Below are 17,135 nucleotides of genomic sequence, written 5' to 3'. Positions count from 1 at the left end.
ACTTAAATATCCGAAGTTCACATTAACGTGTACTCAACAATACGCGTCGCGTCGCTTTATTGGTATTTGTTACTGTCATGACACGGTATCAAAACGCGCCTGTGGCTGCCCATGGCTGACCGCGCTCACTCAGCCGACCGAATCGCCGAGCCATTCAAACTTCGACAGCATGGAACTTCGAAGTAATTGAAAACTCCGAGATTACATTCGGTGTGCATTCCTCTGGAAGTTTGCCTGGGCGGATAATCAGATTTTTCCATACAGCTCCATCTAGATCAGCGCCGGGGCAAGCTGGAAAGTCGAAGCGAGATTAATGTCATACATAACTGCAATAAAATGTTACTAGAAAATGAGTAATTTGGGCAGCATACATTGAGTCCGGATCAGCAGCTCTCCTCATCCAAAAAAAATTCCGGCAACCTATCCTGGACCCCCTTCAATTTATCGTGGATAACTCTCCTCGCAAGCATCCTGCAATCGTGATGCATAAAGGTTGCCGTGCCCCATTTGTCGAATTCCTGAAGGACGACCTTTAGTCTACCCAGTACGTCTGCGAGATCGAGCTTCAGGATGGCATCACTCCGGGTTTTGTCTCGCCAGAACTCTTGCCATGACTGCGTGCAGCTATGCTGATTCCACGTTGCGCCGCACGTCGCTGCGTGCTCCAAGGTGGGAGGCTCGGACCGCAGCGCTTCCCAGTGTTGGGTGAGGCGATAATACCCAGTCAGCAGGCGCAGCTGTTGGTTCGCAGAGATGACCAACCGCCCCTGGCTATCCATTTGGCCCTCTGGGACAACATCCGTAGAGTCGAGTGAATCGCGTTTGGAAATGACACATTTGAACTTCATCACCTCCATATAAGCCGAACCGCGGAGCGCGCGCAAATCGAGCTCATCAGCAAGAGTCATAGCAATGTAAGCGTTTTCCGGGGAAATAGTGACCATCTTGCGCAAAGAGTCGACCATCGCCGAAAGGAGTCTTTCGTGGCCACATAGCTGCGCAAGACGCACAAGGGTAATGACTTGTTCGCTATCAGTGATTTGAGTGATAGTTAGCTGCGACTGAGACTGCGGGTGTGAAGAGGATGCTAATAGGATGGAGTATGGAGTCGGGGGGATGGTTTTGCGGGAGACTTGGCCAACTATGACGTCCAGCGCCCATGTCTCAAGGGACTTGAACGTATATTTATTCGCTATGCGAGCGATATCGATGAGGCGGGGAAGATTTCCAGAGGTGGACTGGATATGGATGAGCTCATGAGGGCTATTACGTTGATATCAGATATGAATGGCGCTCGAAACCCAGGGGCAAGAGTCAAACTCACAGAGCATATAAAGCCCACAAGAAGTTCTTGAAGGCTTGAGCAGAGTCACCACTCAGGATGATGGGATTACCATCTGACATACCCTCGGCCATATTATCGCCTTGTGGTAGTGTGAACATAGTGCCGAACGACGATGAGTCTTTAGAGAGGATTGTCCGATGTACCTTTCATTCACAATTATTTTGTACTGGGAACTATCACTTAAATTATGACTCACATTAAACAATGTGTTCTCGACGAGGATGATGCAGCTCCCATCCGACATGTAGAACTCATCGTCCCTCGCTACTTCCGACGATGATCTGTATGCCACTTGCGAATTATGTTCGTTTTCGCATCTAGCACGCTTTCGTGGTGGGATGGAGAGCAAAGACATCGTGGCTTCTTCCTCCTGCTGATCATCAATGAAGTGAATATCTTCATCAGGTCCCGGAGGAATGAAAGGCGCCTCGTTCAGATCACCCATTGATCTAACACCATGACGAAGATCAGATAGCGCAACTAGCGATACCAAAACGAATATTCCAGACCCACCAATTGAAGTCACGAAAGGTTCACAGGAGCTAGAACAGAGCAGGGTTGGCTAATCCGTCTAATGATGCGTCGAATTCTGAAGGACGTCCAGCATGAAACGAGAATTAGTGCAGGCTGTTTGAAGGGCCTTTCGATCCAGTGGTAGGCTGAAACAGTGCCAATTAGCAACCGATCGAACGTCCGAGGGGTAGTGGGTCAGAAGAGGGCAACGCGCCGTCGTACTGAGGTTTCTGCTGGGGATTTGAGTTATCAGATAAGATCAAGTGACATAAGATATGATAAACACGTGGCGCAAATGATCTGGTCGAAACTTTCGCAGTGCCGCTAGTACAGGCTAGTACGCGGTTGAGGTCCTCTTTTCAGCTAATTAGAGCTCAGGCCCACTCAACCTGCGTGGTACACTTCTTGAATCGACACCAGCCTCCTTTGACCGCGCCCAAAATTCCCAATGCGCAAGCAACTGGACCCACGGATTCCTATCCTCATCAATAACAATGTCAAGGAGAACCACAGGTCTTTCATAGTCCTCGTAGGAGACAAGGGACGAGATCAGATTGTCAACTTGCATTTCTTGCTATCGCAAGCTAGAATTTCTGCCCGTCCATCAGTGCTCTGGTGCTATAAGAAGGACCTCGGGTTTACGACGTACGTCCCGTTCCAAGCTGTGCTCTCCGTTTACTCCAAATCACGTCCAGTCACCGCAAGAAGCGAGAAGCCAAAATTAAACGCGATGTCAAGCGCGGTATTCGAGAGGCCAACGACCAAAACCCATTTGAGATATTCGTAACTGTGACCGATATCCGCTATACGTGAGTAATCAAGGATCCTGGCAAACTTCTCAATTGTTCTCACTCACAATGTAGATACTACAAAGAGTCGCACAAAATTCTCGGTAACACCTATGGTATGCTCGTTCTCCAGGACTTCGAGGCTATCACCCCAAATTTGCTCGCTCGCACGATCGAAACGGTGGAAGGAGGTGGATTGGTCGTGTTGCTGCTGAAGACCATGACATCACTAAGACAGCTCTATAACATGACTATGGTGAGTTCTCATGCATCAGGTTGGATGCAGTTTCTCATCTGGAACAGGATGTCCATTCACGATACCGAACCTCGTCTCATGATTCCGTGGTCGCGCGTTTCAACGAGCGTTTCATTCTCTCGCTTGGATCATGCGACGACTGTATTGTACTTGACGATGAGCTGAACGTCTTACCGATCTCCCGCGGAAAGGACATCACTCCCATCGAAGAGGACCGGAGCAAGGGAAAAGAGAACTCAGAGCTCAAGGACCTCAAAGACAGTCTCGCAGACACAAAACCAGTTGGCGAGCTTGTCAAGCTTGCCAAAACGACAGATCAGGCTCAGGCAATACTCACTTTTGTAGACGCCATCGCGGAGAAGACCTTGAGCTCTACCGTGACACTCACGGCCGGACGTGGACGTGGTAAATCCGCTGCATTAGGCTTGGCTATCGCGGCTGCACTGGCCCATGGGTACTCTAATATCTTTGTGACTAGCCCAAGCCCAGAAAACTTGAACACTCTCTTCGAATTCATCTTCAAGGGGATGGACGCACTCGGCTACGAGGAACACCTGGACTATGATATTGCGCAGAGTACGAACCCGGATTTCAACAAGGCTATCGTACGCGTTAACGTCTTTCGGGAACATCGGCAGACCATCCAGGTATGTACTGATTCCTCTGAGGACCAAGGCGAAACCCGATCAATTGTGCATAGTATATACAACCTCAAGATGCTCATGTCCTCGGTCAGGCAGAGCTTGTCATTATTGATGAGGCTGCCGCGATCCCACTGCCTCTCGTGCGGAACCTGATAGGGCCATACCTTGTTTTCCTAGCGTCCACCATAAATGGGTACGAGGGCACTGGTCGTTCTCTATCTCTCAAGTTGATCCAACAGCTCCGCGAGACCACCCGACCATCACTATCAAAGGACACTTCCTTGCCTTCAGAGGATGCGACAACATCTTCCAAAAAGCCTACCCATGCTGCCCCAGTAAAGGTTCGGACTCTACGTGAGATCAAGCTGGAGGTTCCTATCCGTTACAGTGCAGGCGATCGTGTTGAGCGCTGGCTCAACGGTCTTCTTTGCCTTGATGCTACTGCTGCTCCTCGTTCAGCACACCACGGCACACCGCACCCATCGCAATGCGAACTATTTTACGTATCTCGAGACACTCTCTTCTCGTACCATCCCGCATCTGAGGTCTTCCTCCAACGCATGATGGCACTTTACGTCGCCTCTCACTACAAGAACCAGCCAAACGACTTGCAGCTCATGTCAGATGCGCCGGCACATCACTTGTTTGTGCTCCTTCCTCCACTCAAGGATGACGAGAGCCATCTTCCCGAGCCCCTCGTCGTTCTACAAGTTGCCCTTGAGGGTAATATCAGTCGACAGGCAATCATGGACGGCTTAAGCAGAGGTCTAAGAGCTGGAGGAGATATGATTCCTTGGCTTGTTGCACAGCAGTTCCAAGAGAGCAAATTTGCTTTGATGAGCGGAGCGAGAGTCGTTAGGATTGCGACACATCCTGATTATGCCAATGTACGTCCTTTGGCTAGTGTTGATCTAAATCATTGATCTTGTATGTTTTTTAATCAGATGGGATATGGTGCCCGTGCTCTGCAAGCCCTCAATGCATATTACTCTGGGGAGTACTTCAATCTCGATGAGGCACCCAGAGATGAGCCAGTGTATCCCGATGTAGCAGCGGTTGATAGCGTGTGTCTGTTCTGGTTCTCAACCGGCTCATTAATTTCTCACCTCGTCATCAGTCGACAGACCTTCTGACGGATAACCCAACTATCCGAGCCCCGTCTGCGATGCCTCCTCTCCTCCAACGCCTAACCGAACGAAAACCCGAGAGCTTAGACTACCTCGGTGTCTCCTATGGACTCACGCCACAGCTCCTTCGGTCCGTGTATCCCCTTCAATATCGGAGGACTAACGATAGATGGTTTGGCGGTTCATGCAGGTTCTGGAAGCGAGCAGGGTATGTCCCGCTCTACGTCCGACAAACACAGAGCGACCTTACAGGGGAGCATACCTGTGTGATGGTGCGCGGTCTCAACGCAGCAAATGATGATGAACTGCAATGGCTCGGAGAGTTTGCAAAAGGTGTGTTTTCCGTATCGCAGTTCGGTGGGCGCCGAGTAGCTGACGATTTGGTGTCGTAGACTTCCGTCGGCGCTTCATCTCGTTGCTCTCGTTCAAGTTCCGAGAGTTTGGGAGCGTGATGGGGCTAAGCGTCCTGGAGGCTGCAAATGCCGGTGTGAAGTACCTTGAAGCGGCTCAATTATCAGGTCTGTGTCCAATCGCCTGATGCTATGCAGCGTGCTAATGCTGGCTGTACTTGCCAGGACTTGCCTCTGCAGAGCTTTCTTTCCTCATGACGCCTTTCGATCTCAAGCGACTAGAATCTTATGCGCAAAACTCACTAGACTATCATGTAATCCTTGATCTTCTTCCGACAGTCGCATCCCTTTACTTTGAGAAGCGTCTCGGTGACGGAATACGGTTGAGTGCGATCCAGAGCAGTCTGTTGCTCGGAATGGGGTTGCAGAGAAAGACTGTCGAAGAAGTTGAGGTGCGTTATATTCAGAGTACCTCATTGGTTTTCATCTCTTATCATTCATTTATGGCAGGTCGAGCTGCAACTTCCTGTTTCCCAAGCCCTTGCCCTTTTCGTGAAATTGATCCGTAAAATCACGACGAAGTTACAGGACATCCAGAAGGCCGCTATCAGCGCCAGCATTCCAGACGCCTCCACGCAACCTCCGATTACCGGGTCCCGCGTTATTGGCGAGGGTCTGCAGCTACAATCAGAACAGGCTGTGAAGGGTATGGAAGCCGAGCTCAATGAAGCTGGCGGAGAAGTCACGAATGCGCTGCGGGAAAAGCAGCGTGCGATGATCGACGCTCTAGACATCAGTCGGTGAGCGCCTCCTCTATCTCCAGTGCCCAGCATATACCTTGCGCACGCTCGGTCTAAACTTCCATGCTCATCAGGCTTTCTGTGCAATAACGTAGGTTCGCCATCAACGATGCATCCGCGGACTGGTCATCCGCAGAGGCGCAGGTCCAGAACAACCTGTCGATAGGGAAGGGACGTTCGACGGTCGTGAGCGTGAAAAACATTGCTACCGGAACTAAGCGCAAGGCCGAGGGCGAAAGCGGTGGGGGCGATGATAAGAAGAAAACACGGAGAAGCACCAATAAAAAATCAAAACGATAGACGATTGGTTTAGGATTTTCCTGTCGAATGTCGAGTTCGCTTATTATATCCCGAACTCACTAAAAGTATATACGCTCGTGGATGTACCGCATACTGTACTCGTCGCTGTCACCGCGCTTCGGATTCGTGTCTTCGAAAAAATCGCTCTGATTACCTAAGTTGTAGCCTTGACTAGAACGTCGTTGTAAGTTCTTCACCACTTACATGGCTTGCCCATGACGGCTCTACGATGCGGATACCCCTCGAAATCCCACAGCTACCCATACCTTCTGCTTCGTCTCTGGCACGCCGCCAACGGCTAGCCAGCCTCATATCGCCACTCAGACGCGTTCGACCACATGTGCCTTTTTACAAGCTTGCCGCGCATCGAATACCGACACTATGGACGTTGTACCGCGGACTGCTAAAGAATTCGCCAAGCGAACACGTACGCACGGATGTTGTTTTGACTTTCATGTGATGCAGAGATAGAATGTAACGATAGGCTTGTCAAGGTCAGCTTCAGGGTCACCAAGCTGTTCAAGCAGCATCATCGTAGCACGAGTCCTTTAAAGACGAAGGGGCTGCTCGAGCAAGGGTACAAGGTGCGTTCTAGTAGCATTCCATATGCGAAAAGCGAGATAATGCTTTGCATCTAGTGGCTCGACCTTTTTGTGAAGGCGAGAGACGGCGACCAACATATGCGCGCGGTGCTGGACCGCTACAGCAGGATGATCGCCACGAAGCGCGACAAGGAGACATTCAAGCATATGCTCCGCGCTGAAGCCGTATGTCCCGTCCCCGTACATCTATCCTCTCTTGAATAATAACGAAATATACTATCCGCCAGGAATGGCAAGCGCGCCTGCGCAACCGGCCGATCCTCACCGGTGCTGTCATTCGCCCGACGCTGTACCACGGACCTCTACCGCGTATGAAACCGCAGCCGCTGCATGTCAGCGGCATGATCGTCTCGCGGAAGCGCGCGCGCCGGTGGCGCATTCAAAAGCAAGCCATAGTACACGAAAATCTGCTCGACCTCATAAACGAGGCGAGATTCGAGGAGAAGCTGGCCGATGAGGCAAAGCGGTTTGGCCAGTCCTTTGCGCCCACCTTCGCTGCAGCGAGGGAGGCGGAGTGGACTCAGCCCATTTTGGAGCAGAAGGCAGCCATCGTAGCCCAGTTCGAGCGCGAGAACGAGCGGTTGCACATACCCGTCCCGCTCAAAATGTTGCAGCAGCTCAAGGCTGCGCGGAAGGAACGCAAGGAAAATCTTTACAGAGCAGCGGTGAGAGAGAGGCGAGGCGAGATGACTGTGTGGGCACGGGAAAGGAGGATGCTTGGCTACCCTGCACCCGTAATGAACCGATGGTCGCCAGAGAAGAGGAGGCGCATGCTCATTGTGCGGAGGAGCGTCAGCCAGGTAGGATACGTGGGCATGCTGAAGAGGCAGATGGGTTGGAAAATCAGGCCACTAGAGGACCAGTACAGTCCGGAGGAGTACGCGAGGCTGAAGAAATCAGAGCTCGCAATCAGAAGGGAGAACATCAAGAGGCGAAGGGAGCAGATGTTGGAATTGGGCGTCGATGTTGGGGAGAAGCACACTCGTCCGAGCTGAGCTGGGCTTCCGACTTGTACAGTAACGTCATCCCCACCCTGTTTTTTGTCATCTTTACACTGTTTTTGCGGTGTTCAGGCTCGACATTGCATTCAACTATCATGCTATCTCGGTTAACGTACTTATCCACTGGCCTCGAGAAGCAACCCTACACTGAATGACTAGTTCCACTGACTCATTTCAGACAAACGGCCCGTCCTGATTCCCGTTTTCCCGTCCTACAACGGTTTTGCAACGTTCACGCTCCATCCTTCTCCTCCCAGCTCCTCCCTCCACCTTCCTTACGTTCGCAGAGCGTGCGACGGCGCCCTCCGTGGGTTCCCGGCTTATCTGCGAGTGGGAGCCACTCCGCCTCCTGACTTTCCCGAGGGCATCATCGATCTGCACACTTATCTCCTCGAGGTGAATCGAGGACCCGCGAAGGCTATGCACGCTTCCTGGATCCGCTTCTCACACGTTCTCAGAGACTCGGAGATGTGTGAGCGATTTGGCTGCGCTCATAGTGTCGGTCCGAACGCAGACTTTCGAACCACAGCACTCCCGAAGGAACAAGAAGCCGCTGGCTTCGCGACTAGGGAATCTAATTACACGTCTGCCGTACGTGAGCAGATTCGTTAATTGAAATGCTGCTTTTATGCTCCAATGTGCGCATGTTTGCGTCGTGGCTGCCTTCTATCTGCCTGCGTTTGGGAGTTTATTCTGGTGTACTCCGGCGTTGCATCGACGATAGGTCAGGCATGCGAACTGTGGTCTTAGCGCACTCTAGCGGCACTACCAACGACTATTGTATATGTGGAAGATTTGATCTTTTTCGTGGGCGTTTTTTTGGAATCAAATCTTTATTGACCGCACGGAGTCAGCCAGTGAAGGAGAGTCTGTGAGAGACAGACGCGTGACTCATTTGAGGCCCGAGGGGCTGCGTGAGTTGCCTTCCAGTCGACGAGCGACCAGGAGGATTGGGGATGGGTGCGCGTAGGGTGCGTCGCAGAGAAGATTGCTGCGGGGCCAGGAGGTCCTCCGCGTTGAGAGGAGCGTCGTCAAAGGTGAAAGCCGTGGGGTTCCTCCCGAGATATTTGGTGAAGAACAGGATCGGGTCGACCGCTGTGCGATAATTGCCGCAGGAGAGGGGGCGTTGATAGTACGGTCTGGGCTGGTCTGAGATGTGTGACGTCGCAATAAGTGCACGTCGTCTTCGCAAGGGAAGAACTGTGGTACTTGATTGAGGGCATTGCCTTTGGGGACTTAAGGTAGCAAATGACTGGAGGTCGAGGAGACCTTCTGGCCCTCATGTATTTGCACGGCGTGTGAGTGAGGCGTCGCCTCCTGTTCGGGTCTCAAACAATACCAAGCGCCTCTCTCAACATACTACGACCTTGCTCATGACCCCACCCCCTTGACATCCTCCCGTCGCGCACCCCCACATCGGCTGCATCAATGTAAATAACAAGCAGACAATGCTGCATGGAGGTTACCTTCTTTGGAACTTTCTACGCGCAACCACTCATCGAGGTCAGCCCCTGCATCTGGTCTTGGCGAGATCGCAGCCAAGCCCCCAAGCAGCCCCAAGTCGAAGGACGATCGGCGCACGAACATATGCTGTCAAACGCGCTCCCCAGGCTCACCGCTGTGTGCTCGCTGGCCGACTTACGCTCGCCGCTCGTTCTTGGCGAACGTCGGGCGCGATTACCTTGGCTGTAGGTGAGACCTCTACCGCGCGTCTTCGTCGTCCTTGTCGTCGGGCACTGCGCGCGCCCACGCGATATCATATTGTAGTTGCGCCCCGAGCTTCGCACAGGGCGCTACTAGAGGGCCCCAGGGCCCTAGGGCACGAAGCGCACACGACGGCACCCCGCGCATTCCACTCCTCCCCCCCCCCCTGACGCCCGCCGAGCCAGCCCAAGCCCACCCGAGCCGACCCCGCACATCGCCCCAGTCGCCCGTCGTGCTCCGAAAACTCGGATGGCCCGCCTGGGGCTCGCCAGCTCTCGCAGGCTCTCGGCCCCTCTTCAGAGACGCCCACGCATTCTGGACGCAGGCGGATCCGGGGCCGCGCGCGACCTTCGCGAAGGGGGTTCCCCGCATTGTTGAGCTTCGGGGTGCTGCTTCGAGGGGGCTTGGGTGGGCTTGGGGGTGGGGAAGTGCGGGGGATTTGGCGATGGGGGGTCCAGGAAGTGCGGGGGATTTGATGGTGTTGTGGGACGTTTGACGACGCGAGCCTCAGCGCGCGCGCCAAGAGTGTCTTGGCTCGTGGTTTGGGCGCCTGACAGTGGGAGCGCAGGGCTGGCAGGATGGGGAGGGTTGAGCGGCGGCGACGGTGAAGCTAGACAGAGGTTGGATGCGGTGGATTTTGAGTGTTAAAAGAGCAGGCTTCAAGCCGCGCAAGGTGGGGATGGATGGGACGCGTCGACATGATTTATGATGGCGCTTTGAACGGCGCATGTCGCGCGTCGGCCGATGCTCGAGGGCGTGCGACCGCGTTAACGCCGAGGGACGAGAGTGTTGTGAGACGAGGGTTGCAAGGAGAACATATGTATTAATTTTAAAGGATCCAACCCCGTTCCCGAGTGCCGACGCAGAGCTCGGGTCTCGGATGTCTATCCAGGGACGGCTCAAGTCATGTGCGCCGTCGGCGACCAATGAACGAGGCCGAAATGCAGGCAAGCAAGCGGAGACTGGCAGTCGGCAGCGGCAGCTCGCTCATTGTTCTTCCCCCCGTCTCCTACCGGCACCATCCAAAACGCGCGTACAGCAAGTGCGCTGAGCGTCCCAACAAAGGTCCGTGCCCAGGCGGCCAACCTCTTTGGAATTGGCTTCGCCAGCCGTGCGGCTATCCGGATGATTGCTCAAATTCGACGGCTAAGGAGAACGTTCAGCCGACAGTCTGCCTGATCTCTGACTGATGTCGCAGACGTGGGCCTGATACGCGTGCGACGGAGCGATGCAAGCAGCCCAACTGTTTTGCAATGCTGCTGCCTTCGCAAGGGCTCTATTTATTTATGGATCGAAGGGCTCGCTAGGGCTCGGGACGATGGATGTGCGATATTTGAGCGACGACGAATACGGGGCTGATATTGTAGGAGATCGTTCATGCGCGAGAGGGATCAGGCACATCGCGGGGCGTGGGAGTCGGGCCGATCTGGCGGTGGAGGTGGGGAAGCTGGAGGCGGCTGCGATTGGAAATCATGCTGGCCTCTGCGTCCCCTCTATATAAAACGCGCGCCCATCTGCCCCATGTCCGTCGTGGGCCTTTCCTCCTCCTCCCCTCTCCTCCCTCCCAATGGCTCCCTACTTCCTCCGCAACCTCCTCCCGCGCCCAGAGACACGCAAGGAAGGAAAACCCCTCCTCGATGTCCTTGCCTCTCTCACTTGGGTCCAGTGGGCCATGTTCTGGTCAGGGTATGCGCATATATTCTCTTTTCAGCCTCATCATAACATCCTCGCTGAGCCGTTTGCTCTGTAGCTGGCTTGCGTGGTCGTGCGACGCCATCGATTTCTTCTCCGTCTCTCTTAGCGTTGGGCGCCTTCAGGCACAATTCCACAGGAAGGACGCGTCTGATATTGTGCGCTATCTTCCAGCTCCACTTGAGATGCATACACACCCTTATCCTGCTCTATACAGACGACGGCCATCACCCTGACCCTTCTCTTCCGCTCCGTTGGTGCCGTGCGTTCTGCTCTATTTATATCTACCTTTTCATACAGCACATCGTACTCACAGTGCTTCACAGGTCGTATTTGGTATCCTGTCAGACAGATACGGACGCAAATGGCCTCTCGTCTGGAATCTTCTACTCTGTGCTGTCCTCGAACTGGGTTCCGGCTTTGTGCAGACCTTCTCCCAGTTCCTCGCCGTACGTTCCCTCTTCGGTGTCGCGATGGGCGGCATCTGGGGCCTCTCTGCCGCGACCGCGCTCGAGAACCTCCCCGTCGAGGCGCGTGGACTCGCTTCAGGCGTGCTTCAGCAAGGTTATGCCGTCGGCTATCTCCTTGCCGCGGTCATCAACCTCCGCCTCGTTCCAGAAGCCAAGGAGACCTGGCGTGCGCTCTTTTGGACTGCGTCAGGCATCTCTGCATTTGCCGCACTTGTGCGCGCCCTTCTCCCTGAGAGCGAGGTGTTCCTCCGTGCGCGCGAAGCGCAACAAGCCTCCGGCCCGAGCACAGTCAACAAGACGAAGGTGTTCCTCCACGAGGTCCGCGTTATGCTTCAGCATCACTGGCTCCTGTGCATCTACGCTGTGCTTCTCATGACTGGTACGTCATTCAAAGTTGCCTGTTATTTTTAGACCACCACTCACGCGCGCTGTCTGCTCCGCCCTCAGGCTTTAATTTCCTCTCCCACGGCTCGCAAGACCTGTACCCGACCTACCTGACGACATCGAAAAACTTCGACTCGTATCACTCAACCGTGGCCACCATCATCGGCAACTGCGGCGCCATCACAGGCGGCGCGCTCGCCGGGTGGCTCTCGCAGTACCTCGGACGGCGCCTTACGATCGTCGGTTTCGTCCTGTGGATCGGCGCGTTCATCCCGCTTTGGATATTGCCCAGCAGCTTCGGCGCGCTCTCCGCCGGCGCGTTCTGGGTCCAATTCGGCGTGCAGGGCGCGTGGGGCGTCATCCCAATCCAGCTCGCGGAGATGTCCCCTCCCGCATTCAGGGCGACGTTCCCCGGTGTCGCGTACCAGCTTGGAAACGTGCGTGCCTATCTGTTTGTCTATTTGTGCGTGAAGTGCGTGTGCTGATTGGGCGATTTGGTTTTGTAGATGGTGTCGTCTGCGTCGGCACAAATTGAGGCGACCGGTGGGAGGAACTTCCGCACGACGGTAGTCAAGAACGGTGTGGTCACCGACGTGCCGGATTATGCCACCGTGCAGGGCATCCTCATCGGTGTTGTCGCTGCATTTGTAGTGGTCATCACGATTCTTGGCCCAGAGTACGTTCCCCTTCCTCATCTTTCTACCTTCCCCTCCCGACCCATTGCCTTCGCGTGTGCGATGCCGGACGCTGATACCACACGGTCCTGTCTGCAGGAACCACGGCTCGCACTTCGAGAAGGCCAAGGCGGCGTTCGAGGAGGGCGCAGGGAATGACGAGGTGCGCGACGATTCCGCGAATGTGGCGGGCCCGAGCCATGGACGCGCAGAGGACATCGAGTCCATACGGTCGGTCGCGATCGACGAAAAGAAGGCGGACATGTGAAGGGCGCAGGATGATCCTCGGCGGCGCGGCTTGGCGCGTTGGCATCCGCATTTCTCATTTCTCATTTCGTAATTCGCGTTTCGGAGTTCGAGGGATGGCGGTGCATAGTTGTTGGGTGGATGGGTCGACCGGTGCAGCGTCCGATGCGTGGGTGTGTACGATGTTGCTTTTTCATGATGGCGGGACGACCATGACCAGACGATGGGCGATGGTGACGACGAGAACGACGATGTAATGATGGCCGCTGTTGCCGATAAAATGGGCGCGCGGTCTTTGTAATAATAGGATTCTCTCTTGCAGTTCTCTTGCTTGCTTGCGATTTGGTTTTGGGTCATGCGTGAGCCTTTGCGCTCGACTGGACGAGACTGACCATAGGGCGCAGTGTAGAACTCCGCAGGACTTTTTAACCGGTTATTCACCAGGAGGTGTTAATAACGCGTTAATAACTAATGTTAGTAATTACACATTGTGAGCGTGGGAAAATGAAAGTAAAATCGAGAAAATGGGTCAATAAAATGATGGCTCATAGCGCTCACAGTTCACTCAGTTGTATACATACAGAAACTAAACCTAAATGGATTGGAGAGACTCAGATAGCTAAGCACAAACGGGATGATTTGAGTGAGCGGTTGTGGAGTTGGGTTTCCTAGCCTAACCTCCCTGGTCTCTTCTCTGGTTCCGCCATAAGGGGAGGCAACTGCTCACTCAAATCACCCCATTTGCGCTCCAGCCATCTGTACCTCTCCGGTCCGTTTAGGTTTATTTTATAGAGGTTTGAAAATCATTCAGAAATAGCTGTAACTTAGAGATTGCACTAAATAACAACAAATTCAAGATATATTGCTATTTAGGAAATTAGGTATTAACCTTAAAAACCAAAGGGTCCGATAGGTTCCTGTTATTAACACGTTATTAACGCGTTATTAACACCTGTTATTAACCCGGTTAAAAACTAGGAGTTCTACACAGCGCTCTAACTGACCAGTGCAGCTGTGCAGATTGGGAGTAAATATTAAATATTTGAATTTTGAGTGCTCGTCGCGTGGCAAGAAGAGCGGGTGCTGCTCGATTCGGGACTTTAGCAAAGAATATTTGATTTGCTATTATTTAGGTAAGCGTTGTGGCCGATTTAGGGTTATTTAGGGAGGCTTTCGGACGTATCGAGTATACTTGCTGTCCCTCAATGTGGCCCATCAGCGGCTTGAAAGGTAGCTCGTAGTTGCACATGAGCGATTTTTATCTATTCGGAAATTGGCTCTCGGCCCCTCCGTCATATCTCCACTTATTTGGGACATCAGCTGTGGTCTCTCCAAGGCATCGAGGTTAGCGATAGCCCTTGGCCCATGATCGAGTCTTCGTATGCAATCTGTAATTGGCACGAGCTCAAAGACATGTCATATGTCTGGAAGTGATCGGCGTGCGAATTGAAGTAGGTTCTTGGCTCAGTTGCACCATCATCAACTCGACTCGTTGGATGCTACGGCCGCGCAGTGCTTCGAATTTCTGGATTCATGCTAAGGATGCTGGGCGACGTGCTTTGAGTCGTCTGGCACCCAGGGGGCCTTGATCACAAGAAGCTCGTGAAGAAAGAGGCCTTAGCGGTGCGCATCGCGGCAACCACGACAAGAGATTTCTGGCTTGTCGCATCCTCCAACGGCACCTCTGGCTGCTTTTCCGAGCAGCGCCCTATCTTGCCTACTAGAGTCTGGTGGGACGGACTCTCTCGCGTCTGAGGTCGCTCTCAAGCGACATCGTAACAATCAAAGCTCTGTGGCCTGGGCCGCCATCGACTGCGAATGATCAGAATTGATGCACCTATGATTAATGTGTTCGGGAGCATGATACGATAAGGTCGGAATACTAGCAACACCGTAACGCTGGTCGTACGAACATGACAGGATCGACTGGAATCTAGAGATAAGAAAAAATACACTATACAGATCAGGCTCCGATCCCTGATTGCAAAGCGGGGCAGAGTTATTTCTGAGCGGAGTGCAAGAAGTGATCATGAGTTCCACATGAGCCCGCCGACGACGAAGGGAGCGGTACTAACGGATGGATACTGTCCAGCGCTGACTTTAGTGCTCCCCACTATCCAACTTCCTTCCTGCAAAAGTCTCAATCGCCTTGATAGCGAACGCCGTGGTAACTCCGCGATTGGCGATTCGCACGCCATGAGAACCATACTTGTAGAACCAGCCTTCATCCCACCCCCCGTCTACTTGCTGCAACTCCAGCAGCCGCGCTCGTTCGAGGGGCAAATCTATACCCACGTTGGAACAGCATATGATGCGCATCGCGAGCGCGAGTGCGTCGCCTTCCATCCCGATGCGCTCACGACAGCGTTCTTCAAAGACGGACTGGAGGCGGTGACGAGCATAGGGCGAGACCGCGAGGAGCCTTGAAAGGAAGCTAATCATTCATGTCAGTAAGCAGACATACTAGATAGATGAGTCATGACTGCGTGCACTCACAAAAGAAACGCTTCGGCAGTTTCATAGTATCGGGTGCCATCAACATAAGCACGATGAGTGAGCACAGCTTCAACCCAGTCGAAAGACTCTTGAAGTTCATGGCCTCGGCCGTTGGCGCTGAAAAAAGTCAAGGCGTTGATGCAGACTACGGGGTCCAGTCGCGGCCTTGACGCATCGAAATAGACCTGAAGTATATTATCGGAGTCGCGAAGCTTGAGAATTTCGTCCATGATGCGGCTTTTGTTATGAGCAGAGGCGAGAGTGGATATAGTGAACCCGATGGAAGTGGTGTCGACGTCGCATGGGAACTCGGCGGTCGTGAACTGGCCGTTGCCACGGAAGAAATTGATTGGCCCGTCGGATTCCGGGATGTTCTCAACCAGAGACGCATCACCGGTGGTTTCCAATATAAGGAGCTGTGAGAAATTTTCCTTGATTGGATGGCCATCCGAGGTGAAGGTAGTGTGATGTTGGGCGTTGGCGCGCATGAATGCCTGGGCACGCTCGACAGGATCGCCGCATAGGTTCCGCAGGGTGCGTTCGACGTTGTTGAAGTGATCGTATACGACTCCAGTGATGCCGAACGAGCGTGCAGTGAGTATATTGTCGACTTTGTCGTCGACGAAAATCGTGCGAGTCGGGTCCGCGCCGGTCTGCTCGAGGACATGACGATAAAATCCGATGTTCGGTTTGCGCTCCTTGGCGGATGCGGATGTGAAGACATGGTCAAAGATATCCCAATCGGAAAGCTTGCCTCTCAGGACTTCCCAGTCGGGTGCTGAGATGTTAGACATGGCATAGATCTTTCGGCCCTGTTTCAGCTCGCGGATGAGCTCAACCATGGACGAGCGAGCAGCGAGCGTGTCACGGGCACCCTCGAACGCTATCCTGACTTGCTCCGGGTGCAAGCCCATCTCGCGCGCTACTGCGGCATAGCACTCGGCTTCTAAGATGCCCCCCTTCTCGTACTCGAACCATGTGGCAGTTCTGAGAATTTGCTGAAGAGTCTTGGGCGGAATTGGAGTTTCAGCCGCGGGAGACCAGGTGAAGAGGACATCGCCAAGGTCGAAGATGATGCTATCAAAGGCACGGGCGTGTGATGTGAGAAAGGTAGTCATGATAAAGTATGGCGGATGGTTGGCGATGCAATGCACTCACTCTCAAAACATCTTTACAGTTATATAGCCTGGATTACCGCGGCCCGACACGAAGCCTTGAATGATTAGAATCGTTGAATGACCTCCTGTTGAGCGTTTGACCACGCTGGTACATGTGTATTAGAAATCGATTGAATGTATCCGCTTGTGTTGCGGCTAGGAGAGGGTGGATCTGCTGAAACTACATAACGGCTCACAATAACAAACCCATCGCGCCAAGGATTGGGGGAAAAGCAGTATCCTGCAAGAGCAGCACCCTTCGGTGATGCAGAAAAACGTACAACGACGCCATCGACTTCATCCCTTGATTTTACTACCTCCGCATGGAGTGGCCTTCAGGAAACCAATCCGGAAGCATACCGCCGCCAAGCGTAGGTAGTAGATGAAACTGTGAGACGCCGCATCGGCGAGTTAGCAAGGCCGAAGTCTGGAAGTAGCAAAATGATCCAAATTTAAACGAGTTGTGAATTTTGTTGTTCCCACCTGTTCAAAGGTGATCCGCTGTAGCGTCAGTGTGCATGTGTATGGAATGCTGGGAGACTACGCTGAGGTAGAGAATCCTACGTCGGCAGGTGCATTGAGATCT

At 53.3% G+C, this 17,135-nt stretch overlaps 6 protein-coding genes across 6 annotated transcripts; 3 read left to right on the top strand and 3 right to left on the bottom strand.

The window, feature by feature from the left end:
* Positions 1-404: 404 nt before the first annotated feature.
* On the bottom strand, positions 405-1,607 carry HETIRDRAFT_238605 (uncharacterized protein; the record flags this gene model as incomplete). Its single annotated transcript, XM_009547848.1, has 3 exons — positions 405-1,263; positions 1,325-1,488; positions 1,542-1,607. Coding segments are annotated over 3 exons (1,089 nt in total), but the record flags the coding sequence as incomplete, so codon positions are not given.
* Positions 1,608-2,267: 660 nt separating this feature from the next.
* On the top strand, positions 2,268-6,258 carry HETIRDRAFT_64813 (uncharacterized protein). Its single transcript, XM_009547595.1, has 12 exons — positions 2,268-2,503; positions 2,554-2,667; positions 2,722-2,902; positions 2,950-3,549; positions 3,603-4,433; positions 4,491-4,610; positions 4,664-4,803; positions 4,864-5,006; positions 5,066-5,191; positions 5,249-5,475; positions 5,534-5,823; positions 5,919-6,258. Exons 1-12 carry the CDS (start codon positions 2,307-2,309, stop codon positions 6,121-6,123), a joined length of 3,174 nt encoding a protein of 1,057 aa, XP_009545890.1. The 5' UTR covers positions 2,268-2,306; the 3' UTR covers positions 6,124-6,258.
* Positions 6,259-6,352: 94 nt separating this feature from the next.
* On the top strand, positions 6,353-7,720 carry HETIRDRAFT_173173 (uncharacterized protein; the record flags this gene model as incomplete). Its single annotated transcript, XM_009547847.1, has 4 exons — positions 6,353-6,550; positions 6,618-6,707; positions 6,762-6,890; positions 6,953-7,720. 4 exons carry the CDS (start codon positions 6,353-6,355, stop codon positions 7,718-7,720), a joined length of 1,185 nt encoding a protein of 394 aa, XP_009546142.1.
* An 856-nt stretch (positions 7,721-8,576) lies between these two features.
* Positions 8,577-10,904, bottom strand: HETIRDRAFT_451275 (uncharacterized protein; the record flags this gene model as incomplete). Its single annotated transcript, XM_009547846.1, has 5 exons — positions 8,577-8,875; positions 9,193-9,316; positions 9,369-9,462; positions 9,559-10,040; positions 10,830-10,904. 5 exons carry the CDS (start codon positions 10,902-10,904, stop codon positions 8,577-8,579), a joined length of 1,074 nt encoding a protein of 357 aa, XP_009546141.1.
* Positions 10,905-10,979: 75 nt separating this feature from the next.
* Positions 10,980-13,236, top strand: HETIRDRAFT_64810 (major facilitator superfamily). Its single transcript, XM_009547594.1, has 7 exons — positions 10,980-11,116; positions 11,181-11,280; positions 11,340-11,384; positions 11,449-11,971; positions 12,040-12,413; positions 12,483-12,652; positions 12,750-13,236. The coding sequence occupies exons 1-7, from the start codon at positions 10,998-11,000 to the stop codon at positions 12,916-12,918; spliced, it is 1,500 nt and encodes a 499-aa protein (XP_009545889.1). The 5' UTR covers positions 10,980-10,997; the 3' UTR covers positions 12,919-13,236.
* A 1,760-nt stretch (positions 13,237-14,996) lies between these two features.
* HETIRDRAFT_451273 (uncharacterized protein) lies at positions 14,997-16,510 on the bottom strand (the record flags this gene model as incomplete). The annotated part of the gene is made up of 2 exons (XM_009547845.1): positions 14,997-15,330; positions 15,393-16,510. The coding sequence occupies 2 exons, from the start codon at positions 16,508-16,510 to the stop codon at positions 14,997-14,999; spliced, it is 1,452 nt and encodes a 483-aa protein (XP_009546140.1).
* Positions 16,511-17,135: the final 625 nt, after the last annotated feature.

The sequence above is a fragment of the Heterobasidion irregulare genome (assembly GCF_000320585.1).
Source record: "Heterobasidion irregulare TC 32-1 unplaced genomic scaffold scaffold_05, whole genome shotgun sequence".
In the NCBI taxonomy this organism is placed as follows: Eukaryota; Fungi; Basidiomycota; class Agaricomycetes; order Russulales; family Bondarzewiaceae; genus Heterobasidion; species Heterobasidion irregulare.
Note: the sequence above shows the minus strand (reverse complement) of the source record. Positions and strands in the feature narration are given on the sequence as shown.

Coding starts and splice junctions, on each gene's coding strand:
- HETIRDRAFT_64813 (XM_009547595.1), top strand. CDS start 2,307: ATGCGCAAGCAACTGGACCCACGGATTCCTATCCTCATCAATAACAAT. Junction 3,550..3,602: donor AACATCGGCAGACCATCCAG/GTATGTACTGAT, acceptor AATTGTGCATAG/TATATACAACCTCAAGATGC. Junction 4,434..4,490: donor CACATCCTGATTATGCCAAT/GTACGTCCTTTG, acceptor TTTTTTAATCAG/ATGGGATATGGTGCCCGTGC.
- HETIRDRAFT_64810 (XM_009547594.1), top strand. CDS start 10,998: ATGGCTCCCTACTTCCTCCGCAACCTCCTCCCGCGCCCAGAGACACGC. Junction 12,414..12,482: donor TCGCGTACCAGCTTGGAAAC/GTGCGTGCCTAT, acceptor TTGGTTTTGTAG/ATGGTGTCGTCTGCGTCGGC. Junction 12,653..12,749: donor ATCACGATTCTTGGCCCAGA/GTACGTTCCCCT, acceptor TCCTGTCTGCAG/GAACCACGGCTCGCACTTCG.